We start from the raw sequence: 20743 nt of genomic DNA, 5'->3' as shown, positions 1-20743 counted from the left end.
ATAACAAAATTGTCTGTGGTATACTTATAATGGTTGCAAACTATAACAACCCCAAATGCCCCCTTAGTAGGGAAATGGCTAGATAAATTATGCATGTTTAAAATACAATTAACAAATATGTGTAGTATGGAAATTATGAATGAAAAATATTAAGTAAATAAAAGATAAAATAGCATAAAAGATACTGATTAGAGCTACATAAAACGTTTATATATTAAAGGAATGAAAAAATGTTATGTTTAACATTCATGGAAGATTTTGTTTTTAATTTTTTTATGTTCTTTTCTTTTTAAATTTTGAGTTCTAAATTCTCTCCCTCTTTCCCATCTACTCACTGAAAGGTCAAACAATATATCAGTTAGACATATGAAACCATAAAAATATATATTCCATGTTAGTAATGTTGCAAAAAAAAAATCAAAGAAAGAGAAAATTATGCTTCAATTTTCATTCAGAATTGATCAGTTCTCTCTCTGGTGGAGAATAGCATTTTTTCAACATGAATCTTTAAGAATTGTCTTAGATCACTGTGTTGATCAGAGTAGCCAAGTCTTTCATAGTTGATTATCATTACAACATCACTGTTATTTACACAATGGTCTACTGCTTCTTCTCATTTCACTCTGCATTAGCTTCATATAGGACTTGCTATGTTTTGTTCTGAAACCAACTCCCTCATCATTCCTTATGGTACAATTGTACTCTTAAAAAATGCTGCAACTTGTTCAGCCATTACCCAATTGATGCATAGCCCCTCAATTTCCAATTCTTTGTCACTACAAAAAGGTAAAATTTTTTTCGTATATAGGTCTTTTCCCTTTGATCTGTTTAGGGTACATATCTAATAATGGTATTGTTGGATCAAAGGGTATGACCAGTTTTAAAGCCTTTTGGGTATGGTTCCAAGTTTTTCTCCAGAATGATTAAACCAGTTCACTACTCCATTAAACTGTTCATCAATGTACCTATTTTTCCCTCATCCCCTCCAGCATGTCATTCCTGATAAGTGTGAGGTGGTACCTACAGAATTGTTTTAATTTACCTTTCTCTAATCAACAGAGATAGAGCATTTTTTATATGACCACTGATAGCTTTAATTTCTTCTTCAACAACTACCTCTTCACAGCTTTTGACTATTTATCAATTGGGAAATGGCTCATATTTTTGTAAATTTAATTCAGTTCCCTATGTATTTGAGAAATGAGGCCTTTATCAGAGAAACTTGCTGTAAAATTTTTTATAACTATTTCACGGTCCATGGAACCTCTTAACAAAATGTAGCTTTCCTGATCATCTCTTTTAATTACACAACAAACTGTTGGATTCTGATTTCTAATTCATTTTGCTACCTGCTTCTATTTTATGGATGGACTCATGTCATTCACATTTATAAGTACTGTGTATTTCCTTTATCCTATTTTCCTCTATTTATCCTTTTCTCTTTTAACTTGTCCCTCCTCAAAAGCTCATTTTGCTTCTGACCACCACATCCCTTAACCCACTCTCTTTTTTATCATCCCTCTCACCTATATCTCTTATTCTCTTCCCCTCCTACTTTCCTATCAATTAGAACAGATTTCTAGGGGGTGAGGGGGGTGAGAGAGAGAGAGAGAGAGAATTCTTTTTTTAAAGCAATTCTAATGAAGAGAGTGATGTTCAAGCACTGCCCTCTACCCTAATTCCTGTGCCACTATATAAACTCTTCCTTAGGTGCTTATTTTATGTGAGAAAGTTTTCCATTTTTTACCTTTTCCCAGTGCATCCCTCTTTTTCACCACGGGGAGGCGGGGGCGGAGGGGGAAGAGGAGGATCATCTAAGCATAATTGACTCACACCCATGTTCTTATTCTTTGTATATATAGACTCCTTCTAATAATGATAAAGTTCTTAGAAGTTACATGAATCATCTCATATAGGAATGTAAACAGTTTAGTGAATTCCTTATATTCTTCCACGTTTACCTTTGTAATGTCTCTTGAACCTTCTGTTCAAATGTCAAATGTTCTATTCAGTTCCAGTGTTTTTATCAGGAATGCTTGAAAGCCCTCTATTTAATTAAATATCTACTTTTTTTCCTCCCCTGAAGGATTGTATTCAGTTTTGCTGGATAGGTTATTCTTGACTATAATCCTGGCTCCTCTGGATTCTGAAATATCATAATCCAAACCCTCTGCTCCTTTAAAATGGAAGCTGATAAATCTTGTGTGATCCTGACTGTGGTTCCTTGATACCTAAATTGTTTCTTTCTTCCTGCTTGCAATATTTTCTCCTTAACCTGGGAGCTCTAGAATTTCACTATAATATTCCTGGGAGTTTTCATTTTTGGATCTCTGTTAGAAGGTGATCAGTGGGTTCTTTCCATTTCTATTTTACCCTATGAATCTAAGATATTGGAGCAGTTTTCCTTTTTAAACTTTCCTTTCCTATCTCTTGAAATACGTCTAGACTTTTTTTGAATCATGACTTTCAAGTCATCCAACAATTCTTAAATTACCTTTTCCAGATCAGTTGTTTTTCCATGATGCATTTCATAGTTTTGTCTATTTTTTCCCCATTCTTTTGACTTTGTTTTATTGTTTCTTGATGTTCTTCCTCACAACACATGAAATCATTAGCTTCCATTTGCCTAATTCTAATTTTTAAAGAATTATTTTCTTCAGTGAAATTTTTTACCTCTTTTCCAATTTGGTCAAATTCTGTTTTTTAAAAGTTTTCTTCAGCGAATAATTGTGTGTCTTTTACCATTATGCCAATTCTATTTTTTTTTTTTAATTTTAAACCCTTAACTTCTGTGTATTGACTTATAGGTGGAAGATTGGCAAGGGTAGGCAATGGGGGTCAAGTGACTTGCCCAGGGTCACACAGCTGGGAAGTGTCTGAGGCCGGATTCGAACCTAGGACCGCCTGTCTGTAGGCCTGGCTCTCAATCCACTGAGCTACCCCCGCCAATTCTATTTTTAAATGTATTTTTTCAATAATTTTTTGTGTGCCTCTTTTACTAAACTGCTAGTTTTCTTTTTGCATTTTCTTTGCATCACTCATTTCTTTTCCCAATATTTCCTCTACCTCTTACCTTTTTAATTCTTGTAGGAATTCTTGATGGTCCTGGGTCGAATTAGTATTTTTCTTTGAGGTTTTCTTTATAGCTATATTCACACTGTTGTCTTCTAAGTCTGTTTTGGTGTTCCCTGCTGCCCAAGTAGTTTTATATGGTCAAGTTCTATTTTTGTTGTCTGCTCATTTTTATAGTCTGTTTGACTTTGAACTTTTAATGTTAGTTAGGCTCTGCTCACCTGGGAGTCAGGAAGGCACTATTCCAAGCTTCAGTTGTTTTTTGTGCTTCTATTTTCAGAGCTAATTCTGGAGGCCTGAAAGTTTTAAGTGTCTCTAAGACAGTATTATCCTGGGAGAGGTGTGGTCACTGCTCTTCTGGTCTGCACTCTGGTCTTTACCCAGAAAGTGTGCCTATTCCTCTGCAACCATAAGTATTAATGGTCCTCTTAACCCTGAACTGTTTCCTTGAGACCAATCACAAGTTCTCCTTTCTGCCCTGGAACTGCAACCCAGAACTGCTTAGAGGCAACTTAGTTGCCATTTAATGCCAGCTGTACCCAGTGCTAGCAAAGCTTTCCACATAATCTCTTTTTGACTTTAACCACTCTGGGCTGAAAGCTTTCAGTGCTGCATGTTGCTGCTGCAGCCAGCTCTAAAGTCTACCATTAGCACTCCAGCCTTGTTGTAGGTCTGCACTCATCCTAGTGTTACAGACCTCTCCTAAGTACCTCCTAAATTTTCTTGAACTAGAAAAATGTCTTGCTCTGACTTTCTGTTGGCTATGCTGCTCCAAAATTTTATTTGAGGTGATATTTTAAAATTTGGAGGAAAATGTTAGGAGTCCCAAACTGAAGCCTGCAACATTTTCCATGGAATTCTTTCTACTGGTCATAGATCTATTAAAGTTCAAAGGATCTCAGGGTATATAACCCTCTCATTTTATAGATGAAGAAACTGAGAACCATCATCCTCTTCTCCCTTTTCCTCCTATAAAATTAAGACTCCCCTCCTGGATTCCTAGGCCTAAAAAATAAACTGAATCTTTGCCCAGAAGCAGGCTACCACACCACTTTCTGTTAGTAAACATGTCCTCACCACTATCCACTCTACTTCCAGCTCTCCATTAAGAGTTGCATTCCCCATTAGAACATAAGCTCCTTGAAAGAAGGGGTTGTTTAACAACTTGTGTTTGTATTCCCAGACTTAACATTCTGGAACATAAATGCTTAATAAATTATGTATCTATCAATCTACAGAGAGAGGTTATATGACTTGCAAAGGGCATACAGCTAATTAGAAGTGATATTTGAATCCAAGTCCTCTGATTCCAGAACCAGGGTTCTTTCCACTATCCCAAATTAAAAGTTTATTATATTCATAAGTTTTAAATGTTTAAATAACAAATGTACCAAAAAATCCATTCCTACTCTTGTCTTTAATATCGTATCACTATTATTTTTTAAATCCTTACCTTCTGTCTTAGAATTAATACTATCAGTTCCAAGGTAGAAGGACAGTAAGGGCTAGATAACTGGAGTTAAGTGACTTCCCCAGGGTCACACAGCTAAGAAGTATATGAGGTCAAACTTGACCTCAGGTCCTCCTGTCTCCAGGCTTTGCTCTCTATCACTTAGCTACCCATATGCCAAGCAGAAGTAAAGAAGTCACTAAAGGAGAAAAAGTTTAATAGTTTGAAGTGTTTTAAGTCTTCACATTATAAAAACATTCATTTGACTTGAATCTTCCTTTGAACTACTATTTTCTGCCTTTAAAAAAAAAAAGAACTTTCTTTAGAAGGCAAAGACTTAAAAAAAAATGTTAGTATTAACAAGCACCAACAAATATGAACATTTCCAAATGAAAAGAATAAAAAGATTACATATAAAACTGAATTTATTATGCAGCTTTTTAAAAGTACATATTATATTTAATATGGTTTGTTCAACTTCTCTGTCTCCCCTTCAAAATTTCCTTTTAATCTCTTCCATGTGTTTTTAGAAAATGTTTCAGTGATATTCTTTTCTTTATATCACTATCACTCCTTATTGGCTCTCCCCAACCAAGCCCTCCTTTGTAATCAATTAGTAAAATTAAAGAAAAGATAAGTAAGTACATTGACTATTTACAAACATGTCTTATTAGGCACCTCTAGTCCATCACTGTTCTACATGAACATACTTCATATTAGCCTTCTTTAGTCATGTCTAGTCATTGAACTGATCAGGGTTCTAAGGTCTTTCAGAATTATCCTTTACAATTTTGTGGTCATTGTGCAAATTGGCTCTGCTCACTTCACTCTGCATCAATTCATAAAAGTCTTCACAAATTTCTGTGAATTCATCATAATCATTTCTTATATTGAAATAACATTCCATTACATTCATATCATAATTTATATTTAGCCATTCCTCAACTGATAGATACCCTGTCTATTGCCTTTCTTGCTGAGCTCCATAAATCCCTACTTTTTTTTTTTTCTGTCTTGTCAGAACACTTTATTCAGTTGTGAAAAAAAAATTAAGAGGATTTTGTTGCATTATTTGAACCTAGCCCTGCATGGCTGGGAAGCTGGACTACTTCTACCTTGTGTGAGGGGAGCCCTCTCCTAAGATTACACACCCATCTACATCATGCCAAAGAGGGTGAGTCATGGAGCAGTGACTTAGGCCAGAAAGCACTGGGATATTGATCTGGAGTAAAAGAGAAGGAATAAAAGAGGGGATTGCAGGAAGTGAGCAGTCTCTATTCTATCAGATGTGCAGCAAAAGGAAGATGGCTAATGGAGCCATGTGAAGAGCACCCACGTGGCTGGTTAGAATAGACTTTTTCTCTCTGTCTGCCTTCTCTTATTCAAGTAAATATTAATAAACTATGGAAATTAAGGACTGGAATTTAATTTAGTTATTACAATCTGTTGCTTAGAGATCCTTAAGTAAGAGCCAAATTTATGCTCACAAGAAACCCAGTCAATTCCAAAGACTGGTATAAGAAGTTTTCTCACAATTATACATCTCAAACGAGCCATGTCTTATCTGAAAACTGGTCCTAAATTTCTCCTTTGTAAATGTCAATTCTTATCCTTCCACTAACACTGCTCATCAAATCCAACAGTACTTTCTTTGTTCTCATTGTTCTTGATCCTAACTCAGATAAAGTTAATATAGTTAAGATTCCTTTCATTCTCTTTTCTCTCTAACAAATTAAGCCCTTTAATTCCTAATTGTGATTTCATTCCCGCCAGGAAGTCTTCCATAATTGGCTCCATTTTTCTACTTAAAAGTTTATGTACTGGGGCAGCTGGGTGACTCAGTGGATTGACAGCTGGGCCCAGAGAGGGAGGTCCTGGGTTCAGATATGGCCTCAGACACTTCCTAGCTGTGTGACCCTGGGCAAATCACTTGACCCCCCCTTGCCTAGCCCTTACCACTCTTCTGCCTTAGAACCATTACCTAGTATTGATTCTAAGATGTAAGGTAAGGGTTTTTATAAAAAAATAAAAAATAAAAGTTAATGTACTAAGGCTATATCATAATTGTTCATGAGTATACAATGACTCCCCCACCACACTGAACACTTTCTGAAGACAAGTTATAAATCCTTGTAATATGACTTCCATTCTCTCCTGAAGATGACTGACTCACTCTCTTGTTTGTTAGTCTCCTTTTATTCCCCTATAGCAGTGATTCCCAAAGTGGGCGCTACCACCCCCTGGTGCTGCAGAGATCCAAGGGGGCGGTAATGGCCATTTGTCATTTATCTTTCCTATTAATTGCTATTAAAATTTTTTAAAAATTAATTTCCAGGGGGCTAAGTAATATTTTTTTCTGGAAAGGGGGCAGTAGGCCAAAAAAGTTTGGGAACCACTGCCCTATAGCATCTATGTAGAGAAGTAGGTAGCAAGGTGTATAGGTAGATACAGTATAATGAGGTAGGCAGAAGACAGGGTTTGGAGTCAGGAAGACCTACATTCAAATCCTGCCTCTCACATTAGATATAACTCTGGCCTAATCACTTCACATTTATGTGCTGCAGGCAACTCTGTAAGAATTATCTATTAAGCTGGTAGAGGGAGTGCCTTTGCTAACAAAATCAAAGATCCTATAAATGTAAGGCACAACCAGTCAAATTTAAGGCTTAGAATCGAGATATAGGCAGGTAAGTGGCGTAATGAAAAGGGCTGGGCTTTGAGTCAGGAAGACTCCTCTTCCTGAGTTTAAATCTGGCCCCAGACACTTACTAGCTATGTGACCCTGGCAAGACACTTGACTATTTGTCTCAGTTTCCTCAGCCATAAAATGAGCTGAAGAAGGAAATGGCAAACCATTACACTATCTTTGCCAAGAAAACCCCAAATGGGTCATGAAGAGTCAGAAACAACTTAAACAACTGTACAACAAATCAGATAACTGCTCCAAATATTTATTGGTGCAAGTGTCTGGAAAAATGTGTACCATACCATATTAGAGCACTAAGACTGGAATAAAATTATCACTGCTACCTAGATTTGCTACCAACATCAATGATAACATTCTGATTACTCTTCATGTTCATGAAAACTTGACAACTGGTCCTGACCAAATGTACTCTTGAATGGAAGCATAAAGATTTACCTGAGTTACAATGACAGGAGATAGGTCTTTCAAGTTCTGGATATGTGACAGCAACGAGTCCCGTAAAGAGGCATGTGAGTCCGTTGGGAGTTCATAGAATGAGGTCTGAATTTTCATCTTCATTGTCTGTGCTGCAAAATAGCACGATTCTACATCCTGCCGTATCTGTAACAATTGATCCGAGATCTCCCATGCATGAACCTAAGAACAAATCAAAATAGAGATCTTCAAGATCTTTTAAAGATAGATATCAGAAATAGCAAAACACTCAATTGAAAACAGAACAGATATCTGTCAACTGAGAAGTGTCTATCACCAAAATTATGGAACATGGAAACAACTGAATAAAAATGTAATTAAAATTAATATGAATTCAAACTCAAAACTAGGCAGAGCAGAAAGCACAAGCAAAAGAACAATACACATACCATGTAAACACAAAAATAAATTCATATTAGATATTCACATCTTCACTAATGTTTTTCTCAAAAGGAGATGGACTGAATGATCACCTTCTTAGATTTCAAAGTCTAAAAACTGCCATTCGAAAGTCATTAATTCTAAGCGACTGAATCAATTCTTTCTTCTATAAAAACCACAGACAGATAAATGATAATTGAGATACTTAACAAGGTGAGCTAAAGGGAAAAAATTAGGAAAGCAATAGCACATAACAGAAGTAATAATTATATGTGCAGTTCACCTAAGACCTCACTTGCTGGCTTCAGTTTACATATTCCTTTTTCTTATTTTATTTTTTGTGTTCTTGCTCATACATTTGAATATATGTATCAATGGAACTTGTAATAAAAATCTTTTAAAAAACAACTAAGCATAACCTTAGCAGGGATAGTAAATGACCTAGAAATTTTATTCACTAAGTGAATTAAAAACTTTAAAAGCTTTTAGCTTTGACAAGTGTAGGTTTACTACACACACATATATGCATATTTTTTGAGATGAGACAAAACTTTTATCTTCAAACTTATAGTGAACTGGAAAAGGGCATCAGTTCCTAAGCATTTATTAAGTAGTACTACATGCTAGGTATGTTGCTGAAAGTTGGGACTACAAAAGCAAAAGCGAACAGTCTCTTCCCCAAGAAGCTTATATTTTAAAGGCAGAGACTACATTCTTTGACTATAGCATCCCCATCTATTACAATTAATCAACAAAGTCTAACTGCCAGCTAATAGGGAAAGGTCTCTAAACAATTTTAATTGTAAGGGTAGTGCCATGCTATCCTTTACTCTGAAAGACAAGCAGCCTTGTCAATCTCAGATTTCTTTTTTTTTTTTTTAAACCCTTGTACTTCGGTGTATTGTCTCATAGGTGGAAGATTGGTAAGGGTGGGCAATGGGGGTCAAGTGACTTGCCCAGGGTCACACAGCTGGAAAGTGGCTGAGGCCGGGTTTGAACCTAGGACCTCTTGTCTCTAGGCCTGTCAGATTTCTAATAACAGCTAACATCATGTAGTGCAAAATAATTCACAAAATTTAACCCATTTTATCCTCACAACAATCCTGGAAAACAGGTACTACTATTGTTCTCATTTTTACAAATGATAAAACTGAGGCAGAGGTTTAAAAGAGTTGCTCCAGGTCACAGAGCTAGTAATTATCTAAGACTGGATTTTAACTCATGTTCTTGACACAGGTTCAGCACACTATCCACTACACCATCTTGCTTAGCTGATTCCACTTCTGCTTTAAACATTACAACTCTTAGAAATACCAAAAGCACACTGCTTCAATTTTTTTTTCTAGTTATTTCAGGTAAGAAAGAAGGATCTCTTAGAAAATTAATTGATCTGGGAGCAGCTGGGTAGCTCAGAGCATTGAGAGCCAGGCCTAGAAATGTGAGGTTCTAGGTTCAAACCTGACCTCAGATACTTCATAGCTGTGTGACCCTGGACAAGACACTTAACAAAATGTTGATTCTAAAATGAAAGGTAAGGTCTAAAAAGAAAAACAGTAATTGACCTAAGGAGATACTTCAAATTATATGAAAACAGATTATCCAGCTTTTAAAAGCACATTCCAGGTGCAACTAGGTGGCTCAGTGGATAGAGAACCAAGCCTGGAATCAGGATGACCTAGATTCAAATCTGATTTCAGAAATTCTTAGCTGTGTGACCCTGGGCAAACCACTTGACCCTGTTTGCCTTGCCCTTGTCCTTCTGTCTTAAAGTTGTTACTACAAAAGGAAGGACTGTTGTTTTTTTTTTTTTTTTTTTAAATTAAAAGCAAATTCCAAGTATAGATTTGTGAAAACTTATCTGTTAAAATTCCACATACATTACATATAATTTCATGTGTCATTTTTTCTTTCTTTTTTTAAAAAGGAATTTATAAGGGAAAAAAACTGTTATAGATGACTAATCAAGACTGTTTTAGTCATACAATAGAAGCTTGGCCTAACATTATTTGCTATAAAGGGAAATTTGATTGTCAAATCCATCTTTGGACTTAGCTACTGGAATACCAAGGGGTTTACTAACTGAAATACCAAAAGAACCTTATTTAATACTATGTCATGTACAGCAGGCCCAAGCTACAGACCTTGAAGGTAATACTGTAATGATGTTCTAGCTTACAAGAATCAAACTGAAAATACCTAAGATTGCAGTGACTGCCAAAATAATAAAAATGAAAATCTTAACTACAAAACAGTAGTACAACAAATGTAAATTCATCTACATGTGAGTAAAGAACAGATTTAGTTTGTGATTTGACTGCCTACATTAATATTTAGGTCACTAGTTGGCTGGTATTAAGGGTCAGGCTTGATTCAGACCAATGCTCAGAGGTTCAGGACTGGTATAAAATGAAACACTTGAAGACCAATTTACAATTTAAAAAATGAATTTTACTTAGCCATAGCACAGAAAGGATATTCTATTCATCAAGAATACAGAAATGACTCAATCTTTTTCATCTCTCCTGTCTCTACTCTAACCACAATGGTACTAGATCTAGCGCATCTGCTTCCAGGAAGATTTGAAACTAGGGAGAACAGAGATCCTAACTCTTATCCAGATAAGTAACAGGGAAAGGGAGATGGATTTTAATAGATAAATGAAGTCTTGATAGTATTATTTAAATAGTTTTGACCCCAGAGACCCCTTGAAAGGGTTTCTGGACCATCAGAGGATACCAGGGGTCCTTGGACCAAGCTTTGAGAATCATTGCTCTAGGGAAAGTCCAGAACTGCCACACTTGATATATCTGGGGATCACTATCATTTGGAGTCTGGCCATAGACTTAATGACTTTATTTAATCAGAAAGGGGTAGGGGAGAAGGATGAAAGAGAAAGAGAGGAGGTAGGAAAGAGAAGATTTACCCTAATCTATCTTCTCCATTTAGTTTGCTGTTCTACAGCAACCATGTGGGCCATCCAGTAAGCATCAACACACAGAAGTCAAGAGGCTGAAATCCCATCTCACCTCAGTTTATCAAACTTGCTCTCTGCCCACCGACTCTCCCACGTCACACCTCATAAGCCAACTGATGCCCTTTCTCCTTTGCCTGGGCTGCCCAGAGGACATCCTGCCTGTCTCCTGCCTCAATTGCTGGCTTTTCCTGACTACAGAAGGTACCAGTTTTGATTCTAACCTCATGATCAAAGTCCCCTCAAAAATTTCCTTCACACATATGCATATTTAACAAAAGACAGTTTACAACATGTATCATCTGTAGGGAACAGTTTTTAAAGACAGAATACATGGGGGCAGCTGGGTAGATTAGGAGATTGAGAGCCAGGCCTAGAGACGAGAGGTCCTGTGTTCAAATCTAGCCTCAGACACTTCCTAGCTGTGTGTCCCTGGGCAGGTCACTTGACACCCCCCCTCCACTGCCTAGGCCTTACCACTCTTCTGCCTTAAAACCAATACACAGTATTGATTCTAAGATGGAAGGTAAGGGTTTTAAAAAATGAAAAATAAAAAAATAAAGACAGAAGATATTCACATCTTTCTCTGTTAAATTTACTTTCAAGTATAATTTCCTATTTTTTCTTTTCTCTAGAAAGTGAAGAATCATAGACTAAGGAATCTGCTCTCACTAAGAGCAAATTCAGAATCCTGGGGTACAAATTTGTTTTTTTTTAATAATCATTTGGGCCTATTTAAGATATACCAGTGATTCCCAAAGTGGGAGCTACCGCCTTCTGGTGGGTGCTGCAGCGATCCAGGAAAGTGGTGATGGCCACAGGTGCATTTATCTTTCCTATTAATTGCTATTAAAATGTTAAAAAAAATTAATTTCCAGGGGGCTAAGTAATATTTTTTCTGGAAAGGGGGAGGTAGGCCAAAAAAGTTTGGGAACCACTGAGCTATATACTATGATTTGCTTTCTCATCAGGTCATCTCATGATGAGATTTGCAATCTCATCAAGTCAATGCAAGATTTGCAATCTCTTCAGGTCAATGCAAGGTGGGAGTGGTATCCATCTCCAATGGGGTAACAGGTTATATGGGATTCTATTTCAGAAATCCTGATCACTCAGGCCTCCTATTCTTCCCCATTGCCCTTCTCCCAACTCTAATGAAGTCATTTAATTCCAGTCTTTTGACTATCACCAAAATATGGTGGGCTAGGCCTCACTTGGGCTGATTTGGCAGTACAGAATAGGGAATGAGGTACTCATAGATCATCTAACAGTTAACAGAAGTGTTTTTACTTAGCATAGGAAGAAAGGATATTCTGCAAGGATATAGCATTAATTCAATTGGGCAGTTATTTAACCTCTGCTTTGATCATGCTGGTGCTCCAGTCATAAGCATGAGAGAAGCCTGAGGAAGGAGATCATGACTCTTCATGAGCTGGTTTTTGTATTTAGCCAATTTGGCCTGCATGGGGTAAAGATGTACCCATGTCAGGGTACACCTATGACAGGTTTTTTGGCTGAAGACACTCATGAAATCACTTATCCTTCTAAAAAACTGATATAAGGCCACTACCATGTCCCTGAAATATCACATAATAGCTAACCACCCAGCACACTACATATACTCTGAATTGGCCTTGCTTTCTTGTTTTTGCTGGTTACAAGTGAGCCTGATAGAACACAGTCAAGGTCAAAGTCCCAAGCTGGTCACAATATCTGACCTTTAGATATTATCTTGGCTCAAAAACTAGAATTTATGCTTATTCAACATTATTGAGCATCTAATTTTGCATAAAGTTACTTATTAAGCCATCAGAAAGATCACCAAACATTCTCTCTACTTCTGTGTAAGACAAATTGGTTCAAAACTCATTTTATCCAATTTTCCTACTCCCACCTAAGCTATTACACACAACTGGAATGTCTCTCTGAAAAAGTAATGCTGAAAACTGATTAAGCAAATACTCACTGGTTCTTCCATCACCCAAATAATTATTAAGGTATTATTATTGAACAAATAAACCACAAATAAATTTCACTTTAGCATAACATAGTTTTTTAACTTTAATCTGCATAGCTATCTCCTTGAAGAAAGATATGACTCAAGGTGCAAAAAAAGACATACCTTTTTGAACACAATGTGGAAATTTGCTTTGCTTGACTACCTATATCTATTTGCTACAAAGGTTTGTTTTGTTTTTTTTAAACCCTTACCTTCCATCTTAGAATCAGTACCGGATATTGGTTCCAAGATGGAAAAGAGGTAAGGGCTAGGCAGTGGGGGAATGAGGAGTTGTTAAGTGATTTGTCATGGGTCACACAGCTAGGAAGATTTCAACCCAAGACCTCACATCTTTAGCCTGGCTCTCAATTCACGGAGCCGCCTAAACTGCCCCAATTTTGGTTTTTTTCCCAATTGGGACATTGTTCAAATTTGTATTATATTACTACTCCAATACACAGATCTGCTCTTTGCTCCATTATTATATATAATTTCTTTGTTCATGCTACAAGCCTACTGAGAATGAAATTTTCTTGAGACTGACATAGTAATCCAAACCTTTTTTTCTAGAAATATGCAAGAAAAAGTCCAAAATTACGAACAGAAAAATTAATAGTTCCTCATTCAAATTATAAAAGGTTTCTTTTTTTGCAGCAAGTTCTATAAACTTCAGCATGGTACAAGAGAAATAACAAAGGGTAGGCTGCCTAAAGAGAGACTAGGCCTTTAATCCAGGCTACCCCACTAACTAGCTAGATGGCCTCAGGCAAGTCACTCAACCTTTTTCACACTTTCATTTTTCAACAATAAAGTGAGATGAATGAGGCTGCATTACTGCTAGGAGAGCTGCAGAAAAGAATTAAAAGTGTTTAAGGCTTATTAACTACTAGACAAAAAGGCTGAGGGTTAAGGGTAAGAAAATTCAAATATTAGAAACTGTCGCCAATTCAAATTGAAGCATTCCTTTGGGAAATAAGATTTCCTTATAAAAATTCAATTAACACACAATTTTCATGAATATATTTATTATATGCCCGCTAAAAATGGTTGTAGTAATAAGTAGCTTCCATTCAAGAAAATACACATTTTTAAAAAGCTTCATCAAATTCCCCTGGATTCCTAGGACAAGAAGAGTTCTCTTTTATGCGGTTCTTGGCTCCACTAGCATTAGAATTTAATTATGTAAGGGGGCAGCTAGGTAGCTCAGTGGATTGAGAGTCAGGCCTAGAGACAGGAGGTCCTGGGTTCAAATCTGACCTCAGACCCTTCCCAGCTGTGTGACCCTGGGCAAGTCACTTAACCCCCTTTGCCTACCCTTACCACTCTTCCACCTATGAACCAATACACAGAAGTTATGGGTTAAAAAAAGAATTTAATTATGTAAGATAACAGAAGACTGTACATAGTCACATACACCCACCACTGTGCACATATATAGATTATATGTATAAAATATAGACACACATTATATATTATATATACATGTTATACACTCACATAGAATATACACAGTGTACAGTGAATGTGCCCACACACATACTTTAAAGTATTATATTAGTGTAATACAATTAACCTTTTTTATACCACTTTGTATCTTAAATGAAACATAGAAAAGCTAACTATTAACTAATTGAAAAATAAGATAAGAACAAGCCTGGAACAAGAATCCAGAAGTACAGGACACTAATAGACTAGAATTTTCCAAACTGGCTACAGGTATTTCTGACACTTTTCAAGTATATGCAAATCAGAAGATACTGAAAGGGAGCTGATGGAGATGGGTAAGATCAGATATTATTTTTAAGTATTAAAGAAAAAGTCAGAGCAAACAAATAGAAGAAAATACTCTTGGTCTTCATAGATATATTTATAGATATATCATTCTGAGGTAGCCAGGTAGCCCACTGGATACAGCACCAAGTCTGGAGTCAGGAGGACCTGGGTCAATCTGGCCTCCGGCACTCCCTAGCTATGTGATCCTGGGCAAGTCACTTAACCCAGTTCACCTAGCCCCTGCCCTTCTGTCTTAATTATTAAAAAGACACAAAATAAAAATTTTGTTTTATTTTTTATTTTTTTTATGGTATATCATTCTGCAGACTTCCTGTCAAAGCCAACAGCAGGAAGACCTGCTAGCTCCTACATTCCTACTCCAGCAAATCCCATTAGTTTAACAAATACAACTGAACATACACAAAACAGAATAATAACTAAGAAATCCAATGAGAAAGGCCAGTAAATGGCTTCATCTTCCTCAGAACTGCCAAAAAATGAGCCAGAAGACAAGATGATAGGAAAGGAGACACCTTCAGCAAAGTAACTCAACCAGAAAAAATATAGCCTACAAAGCTCAATGTCAGGAGGGTGGGGGGGGGGGGGGGGGGCGGGACTCTCCCAAGAAGCCCCTATATGTTCAGAAACTCACAGATAAGGAGTAAGAGGCCAAGTCCAAGGATCCTAATTCTCTGTCATGAGATACTAGAAAGAGTCCTAAAGATTTAGTGCTCTATTACTCAAAGATCTAAGAGGGACTGTAACCCTGGAAAGTAAGAGTCAGTGAAAGAACTTAGGACCTAAAATAGGATCACTGAAAAGTACAAAATGAGTCTGGCTAAGTTCCAGAATTAAAGCTAAAAGTTCCAAAATTAAAGCTGAAAGAGATGAGCAAATAAAGAAAACATTGATAAGTCTCAAAAATTGTTGCAAATCTTGAGATCTTGAAAAGAGGAAACAAGTATAAATGAAAGCAGAGACTCAAGAGGAAAAACAGCTAATTTTTTCTTCAAGAACTACATGAATACCTACCTAGACATTAAAGGTATTAAGACAGGTAAAGAAGTACTAAAACAATCTCTGTGGGCAGATGACATAATGATTTACTTAGAAAATCCTAAAGGAATTGGCAACGATACTGAGAAAATAGTTTCAGCTAAATTGCATAGCCCCCAAAAATCAATGACACTTGTCCACAACAACAAAAAAAAAAAATCCAAGGGAAATCAAAAGAGAAATCCATTCCAAATAACTACAAAATGCAAAACATATCTAAAAATCTAACAAATGAAAGAAAATACAGTAGTCCCTTGCTATATGGTGGTTCATTTATCACAGCATCACTGTATTTTTGTGTTTAAAAAAAAAAATATATATATATATATACACACATATATATATAATTCTGCATTGTGGAGTTATACTTATTGTAGCACACTACTGGCTGATGGAATGAAAGGTGACCAACGACAGCTTTTGTTCTGTATCTTAGGTGCTGATTGGCTCAGTGACTATAGGTTATTAAGTGTGGGAAAGGTTTCTAGGAGAGTGAGAAGGGTTTATAAAGCTTTAAAACATATAAATAATAAAATAAATATAATGCCGTTACTTCACAGATTTTCACCTATCATTGGAGTCTCTGGAGCCTAACTCCCACGATAGGTGAGGGATCACTGTACTTAGATTCTATTACCAACTGTCCCTTAATGAAATCAAGAACTTAAATAATAGTCAAGACTGGCTTGTGCCAACATAATAAAAATGACAAAACAACCAAAGTTAATGTATGATTTTAATGATATACAAAAGGATACTTTAGAGAACCACAAAATAAATTAATTTTTTAGAATATAACATTTATATAGTATTTTAGAGTTTTTGCAAAGCATTACATTTTCTCATCTGATCTTCATAACACACTGTGAGGTGGGTGCTATTCTTATACTATTTTATAAGTAAGGAAATTGAAACAGAGAGTAGTAAAGTGACTTGCTCAGAGTCACACAGTAAGTGTATAAAGTGGGATTTTAATTCAGGAGGTATAGATGAAGGGGAAATAGCACTTCCAGACCTCAAACTATCTTACAAAGCAGCAGTGATCAAAACCACCTGATGTTGGTTAAAAAAACAAGAGAAGTGTAAAAATGATGCCAAAAATAGAGTTCTACTGGGGAAAAAAGTATTAATGCTCAGAAATCCAAAAGGAAATATTAATAGGAAGGATAATTTTGATAATAACATGTAGAATTACTTACCTTTTTTTAAAGCAAGCAGTACAAAATGTAGAGTCAAGTTTCACATAGAGCCCCATTCTGCCTCAAGAAACTAGGAGGGGGCAACTGGGTAGCTCAGTGGAGTGAGAATCAGGCCTAGAGACGGGAGGTCCTAGGTTCAAACCCAGCCTCAGCCACTTCCCAGCTGTGTGACCCTGGGCAAGTCACTTGACCCCCATTGCCCACCCTTACCAATCTTCCACCTATGAGACAATACACCGAAGTACAAGGGTTTAAAAAAAAAATTGAAAAAAAAAAAAAGAAACTAGGAGAATTTTTGATAGAAAGAAAAGAAAAAGGTCCTCCTCCTACTATCTCAAAGTTAGTTGATAAGCAGTAGAGACAAAAATAATTATTTAATGTTTAAGTTCAGAATAAAAAATATTTTTTCAATAATAGTCATCTTAGGCAGGAAAGAAAATAAATATAAAAACCTAAGCAGGGATTTTTAATCTTTTTTTTTCTCTCAAGGACTACTCTAAGAATCTGATGAAGCCTATGTTCCCTTTTTATTTAACTTATTTATTTAGAATTTTTTCCATGGTTACATGATTCATGTTCTTTCCCTCCCCTCTTCCCTCCCCCCCTCCCAGAGCTGACAAGCACTGATATATAGATATATATATCATTGTTCAATACCTATTTCCATATTATTCATATTTGCAATAGAGTGATCTTTTAATGCCAAAACCCCAATCATATCCCCATCAAACCGCATGATCAATCATATGTTTTTCTTCTGCATTTCTGCTCCCACAGTTCTTTCTCTGGATGTGGATAGCTTTCTTTCTCATAAATTCCTCTGGATTGTCCTGGATCAATGTATTACTGGATCACTGTATTGCTTTTAGGATTTCTCTTGTGTCTCGTGTTTGGATCTCAGATTTTTTGTTAAGGTCTGGCTTATTTCTCAAGAATGCTTTGGTTCAGGGGATGAAGCCAAGATGGTAAAGTGAACCAGAACGGCTCCATGTCACCACAAGAATCCTCTCTGACCAAGACCAAAACATCACCACAAAACGAACACAGGAATGAAGGAACCAACAAGGAGACAGTAAAACAACTATCAAATCAAGAAAAGAAAACCCAAAAGGTAGGCAGAAAACATCCACAGCACTGGGGTGAGAGTAGAGCAGAGCCAGTAAGAGGCCATAGCAAGAAGGGAGCCCTATATTCCCTTTCTAAGAATGATGTTTTAAAATAATTGAAAGAATTGCTTTATTTTAGTTTAGTGAAAATAAAAGAAAAAATTTTCCCATCCAAGTTTGTCTTCCTTCCATGTTAAAAACCACTGATCTAAAGATATATTACTTTATTCGGTCATGTGCCAGAAGCATTTCTAGCAACAACAAAAAAAATATCTGGGAATATATGTATTTTCTTTCCATCAAGATGGTAGATAAATAAGAAAATGAACAAAGAAAATATGGCTGGAAATATGGTCAAGAAGCATTGAAGATTGAAAGGAAGAGAAGCTTCCTCCTCCTATCTCTTAGTTAGCTGATGATACTAATTGGTGATAAGATTAGAAATACTCCAAATGGTAAAAATGAGCAAAATGTCTAGGTATTATCCACTTCCCAAGCTGGTAAGTCAGGAAGAAAAGTCCTTTAGCCAACATATAAAACTGAGCACCAGGATCAATGGGGAGACGAGTCTCCCAAATGATCACAGGGGGGATTACGATACTGAGATTAAATCTACCCTGCCCATCTTTAGATTTAATCACAAAAGGTGAAAACATCTCCACTAAACTCACAAGTTGGGTGGTCTGTGACCTATATGTGCTAGAGTGAGTGACAAATCAAAATTTACTGACTGGCTCCTGGGCAGTCCTAAGAAAAGCATCTGTTGTGAATGGACACATAAACTAAAAGGAAGGCACAGGAAGTGCTGCAAAATAAGCTCCTTTAAAAAAGAGCTCAGTCTGCCTGCCCTTTGATCCAGCCATACCATTGTTGAGATTGTACCCCAAAGAGATCATAAATAAACAGACTTGCATGAAAATATTTATAGCTGCGCTTTTTGTGGTGGCAAAAAACTGGAAAAGGAGGGTATGTCCTTCAATTGGGGAATGGCTGAACAAATTGTGGTATATGCTGGTGATGGAATACTATTGTGCTCAAAGGAATAATAAACTAAAGGAATTCCAGGTGAACTGGAAAGACCTCCAGGAATTGATGCAGAGCAAAAGGAGCAGAGCCAGAAGAACACTGTACACAGAGACTGATATACTATGGTAAAATCGAATGCAATGGACTTCTGTACCAGCAGCAATGCAATGACACAGGACAGCTCTGAGGGATTTATGGCAAAGACGCTACCCACATTCAGAGGAAGGACTGCAGGAGAGGAAATATATAAGAAAAACAATTGCTTGAACGCATGGGTTGAGATGGACATTATTGGGGATGTAGACTCGAAACTACCACACCAATGCAACTAACAACAATTTGGAAATAGGTCTTGATCAATGACACATGTTAAAACCAGTGGAAATGTGCATTGGCCATGGGTGGGGGGAGTGTAGGAGGGAAGGGGAAAGTGGGAGCATGAATCATGTAACCATGTTAAAAATGAATATTAATAAATGTTAAAAAATAATAATAAAGAGCTCAGTGAGCTCAGCCTCGCTCTTCTGGTTCGTGAACAGGACCTGAAGGAATTCTGGTTCATGACCGGGACCTGGAGGAGCTCTGAAGCTGGTGAGACTGTTCGTAAATCTTTCCTTTGGAATTCCACGTGGTGAGGGTAAAGACTGTATCTTCCTGAACTTCTCTTAAGGAACTTTCCTTTCAAAAGAGACTCTGACCGAAGCTTTTGCTTCATACGCCTCCTGGGCCTTCGGGCCTTGGCCCTCAGTTCAAGGGTTGGCCTTTTTCCAATTGAGGACTAGTTAGATTTGCTTGGGTTAAACCAGGGACCTAAGCGAATTATTTAGTTTATCAGGTTAATTATCTTACCTTATCCTCTCTCTAAATTTCTTACTTTCTCTCTCTCTTCTCATTTGTAAATAAACTTCCATAAAAGTCATTTTGACTTGAGATTATTCTTTAATTGGGAATTGATAATTATTCAATTCCCTGGCAACCAAACCTTTTAATATTCACCCAATCAAAAACCCCTTTTTACCCTTTACACTACCACAGAGATAATCAAGTAGTTTTCCTAAAACAAGCTATTTGCTTGCTACTTATAACTGGATCCCTCACCATCAATCCTGTTCCTCTGAGAAGGATCCATCGGATATTTGTCATTGCCATCTCTACCAAGGTTAGCCTTTCAGATGTAAGCATTCTAAATCATCTTACTGATGCTTACTTGAATAAAAGGTGGCTATGTAGATACAGACACCAAGGAGAGATTTTTGATCCAGAAAAACTGAAATATAAGATTACAGAGCAGCTGCAAGGCTGACTAAAAAAAAGTTTTTTAAGTGGATTCTCAGCTCCTGTCCAAAATCAAAGATTCCTCAGTACTGTGGGTACCTGTGTTCAGTATTCTCTCTCTCCAATTGAATTTATGCTCACGAACTAATGTTTTTTAAATGCTTTACAAATAACTCATTAAACTATTTGGCGTAATAAAACTTTGACCTACAAAAATGACTGAAAAGGTAAAAAAATATTTCCTGATGAAAAGA

The 20743-nt window shown here is 36.6% G+C and overlaps 1 protein-coding gene across 1 annotated transcript in view; it reads right to left on the bottom strand.

Moving 5' to 3' along the window:
* Nucleotides 1-20743, bottom strand: part of TNPO3 (transportin 3) — a 126220-nt gene that overhangs the window by 85060 nt on the left and 20417 nt on the right. The window contains exon 2 of the mRNA XM_044678262.1: nucleotides 7665-7865. Within this exon, the coding sequence (XP_044534197.1) occupies nucleotides 7665-7865 (201 nt within the window). The remainder of the gene's footprint in view (nucleotides 1-7664; nucleotides 7866-20743) is intronic.

This window comes from Gracilinanus agilis, chromosome 5, assembly GCF_016433145.1.
Source record: "Gracilinanus agilis isolate LMUSP501 chromosome 5, AgileGrace, whole genome shotgun sequence".
Lineage (NCBI taxonomy): Eukaryota > Metazoa > Chordata > Mammalia > Didelphimorphia > Didelphidae > Gracilinanus > Gracilinanus agilis.
The sequence above is the reverse complement of the archived record's forward strand: the minus strand, read 5'-3'. Positions and strand labels throughout refer to the sequence as shown.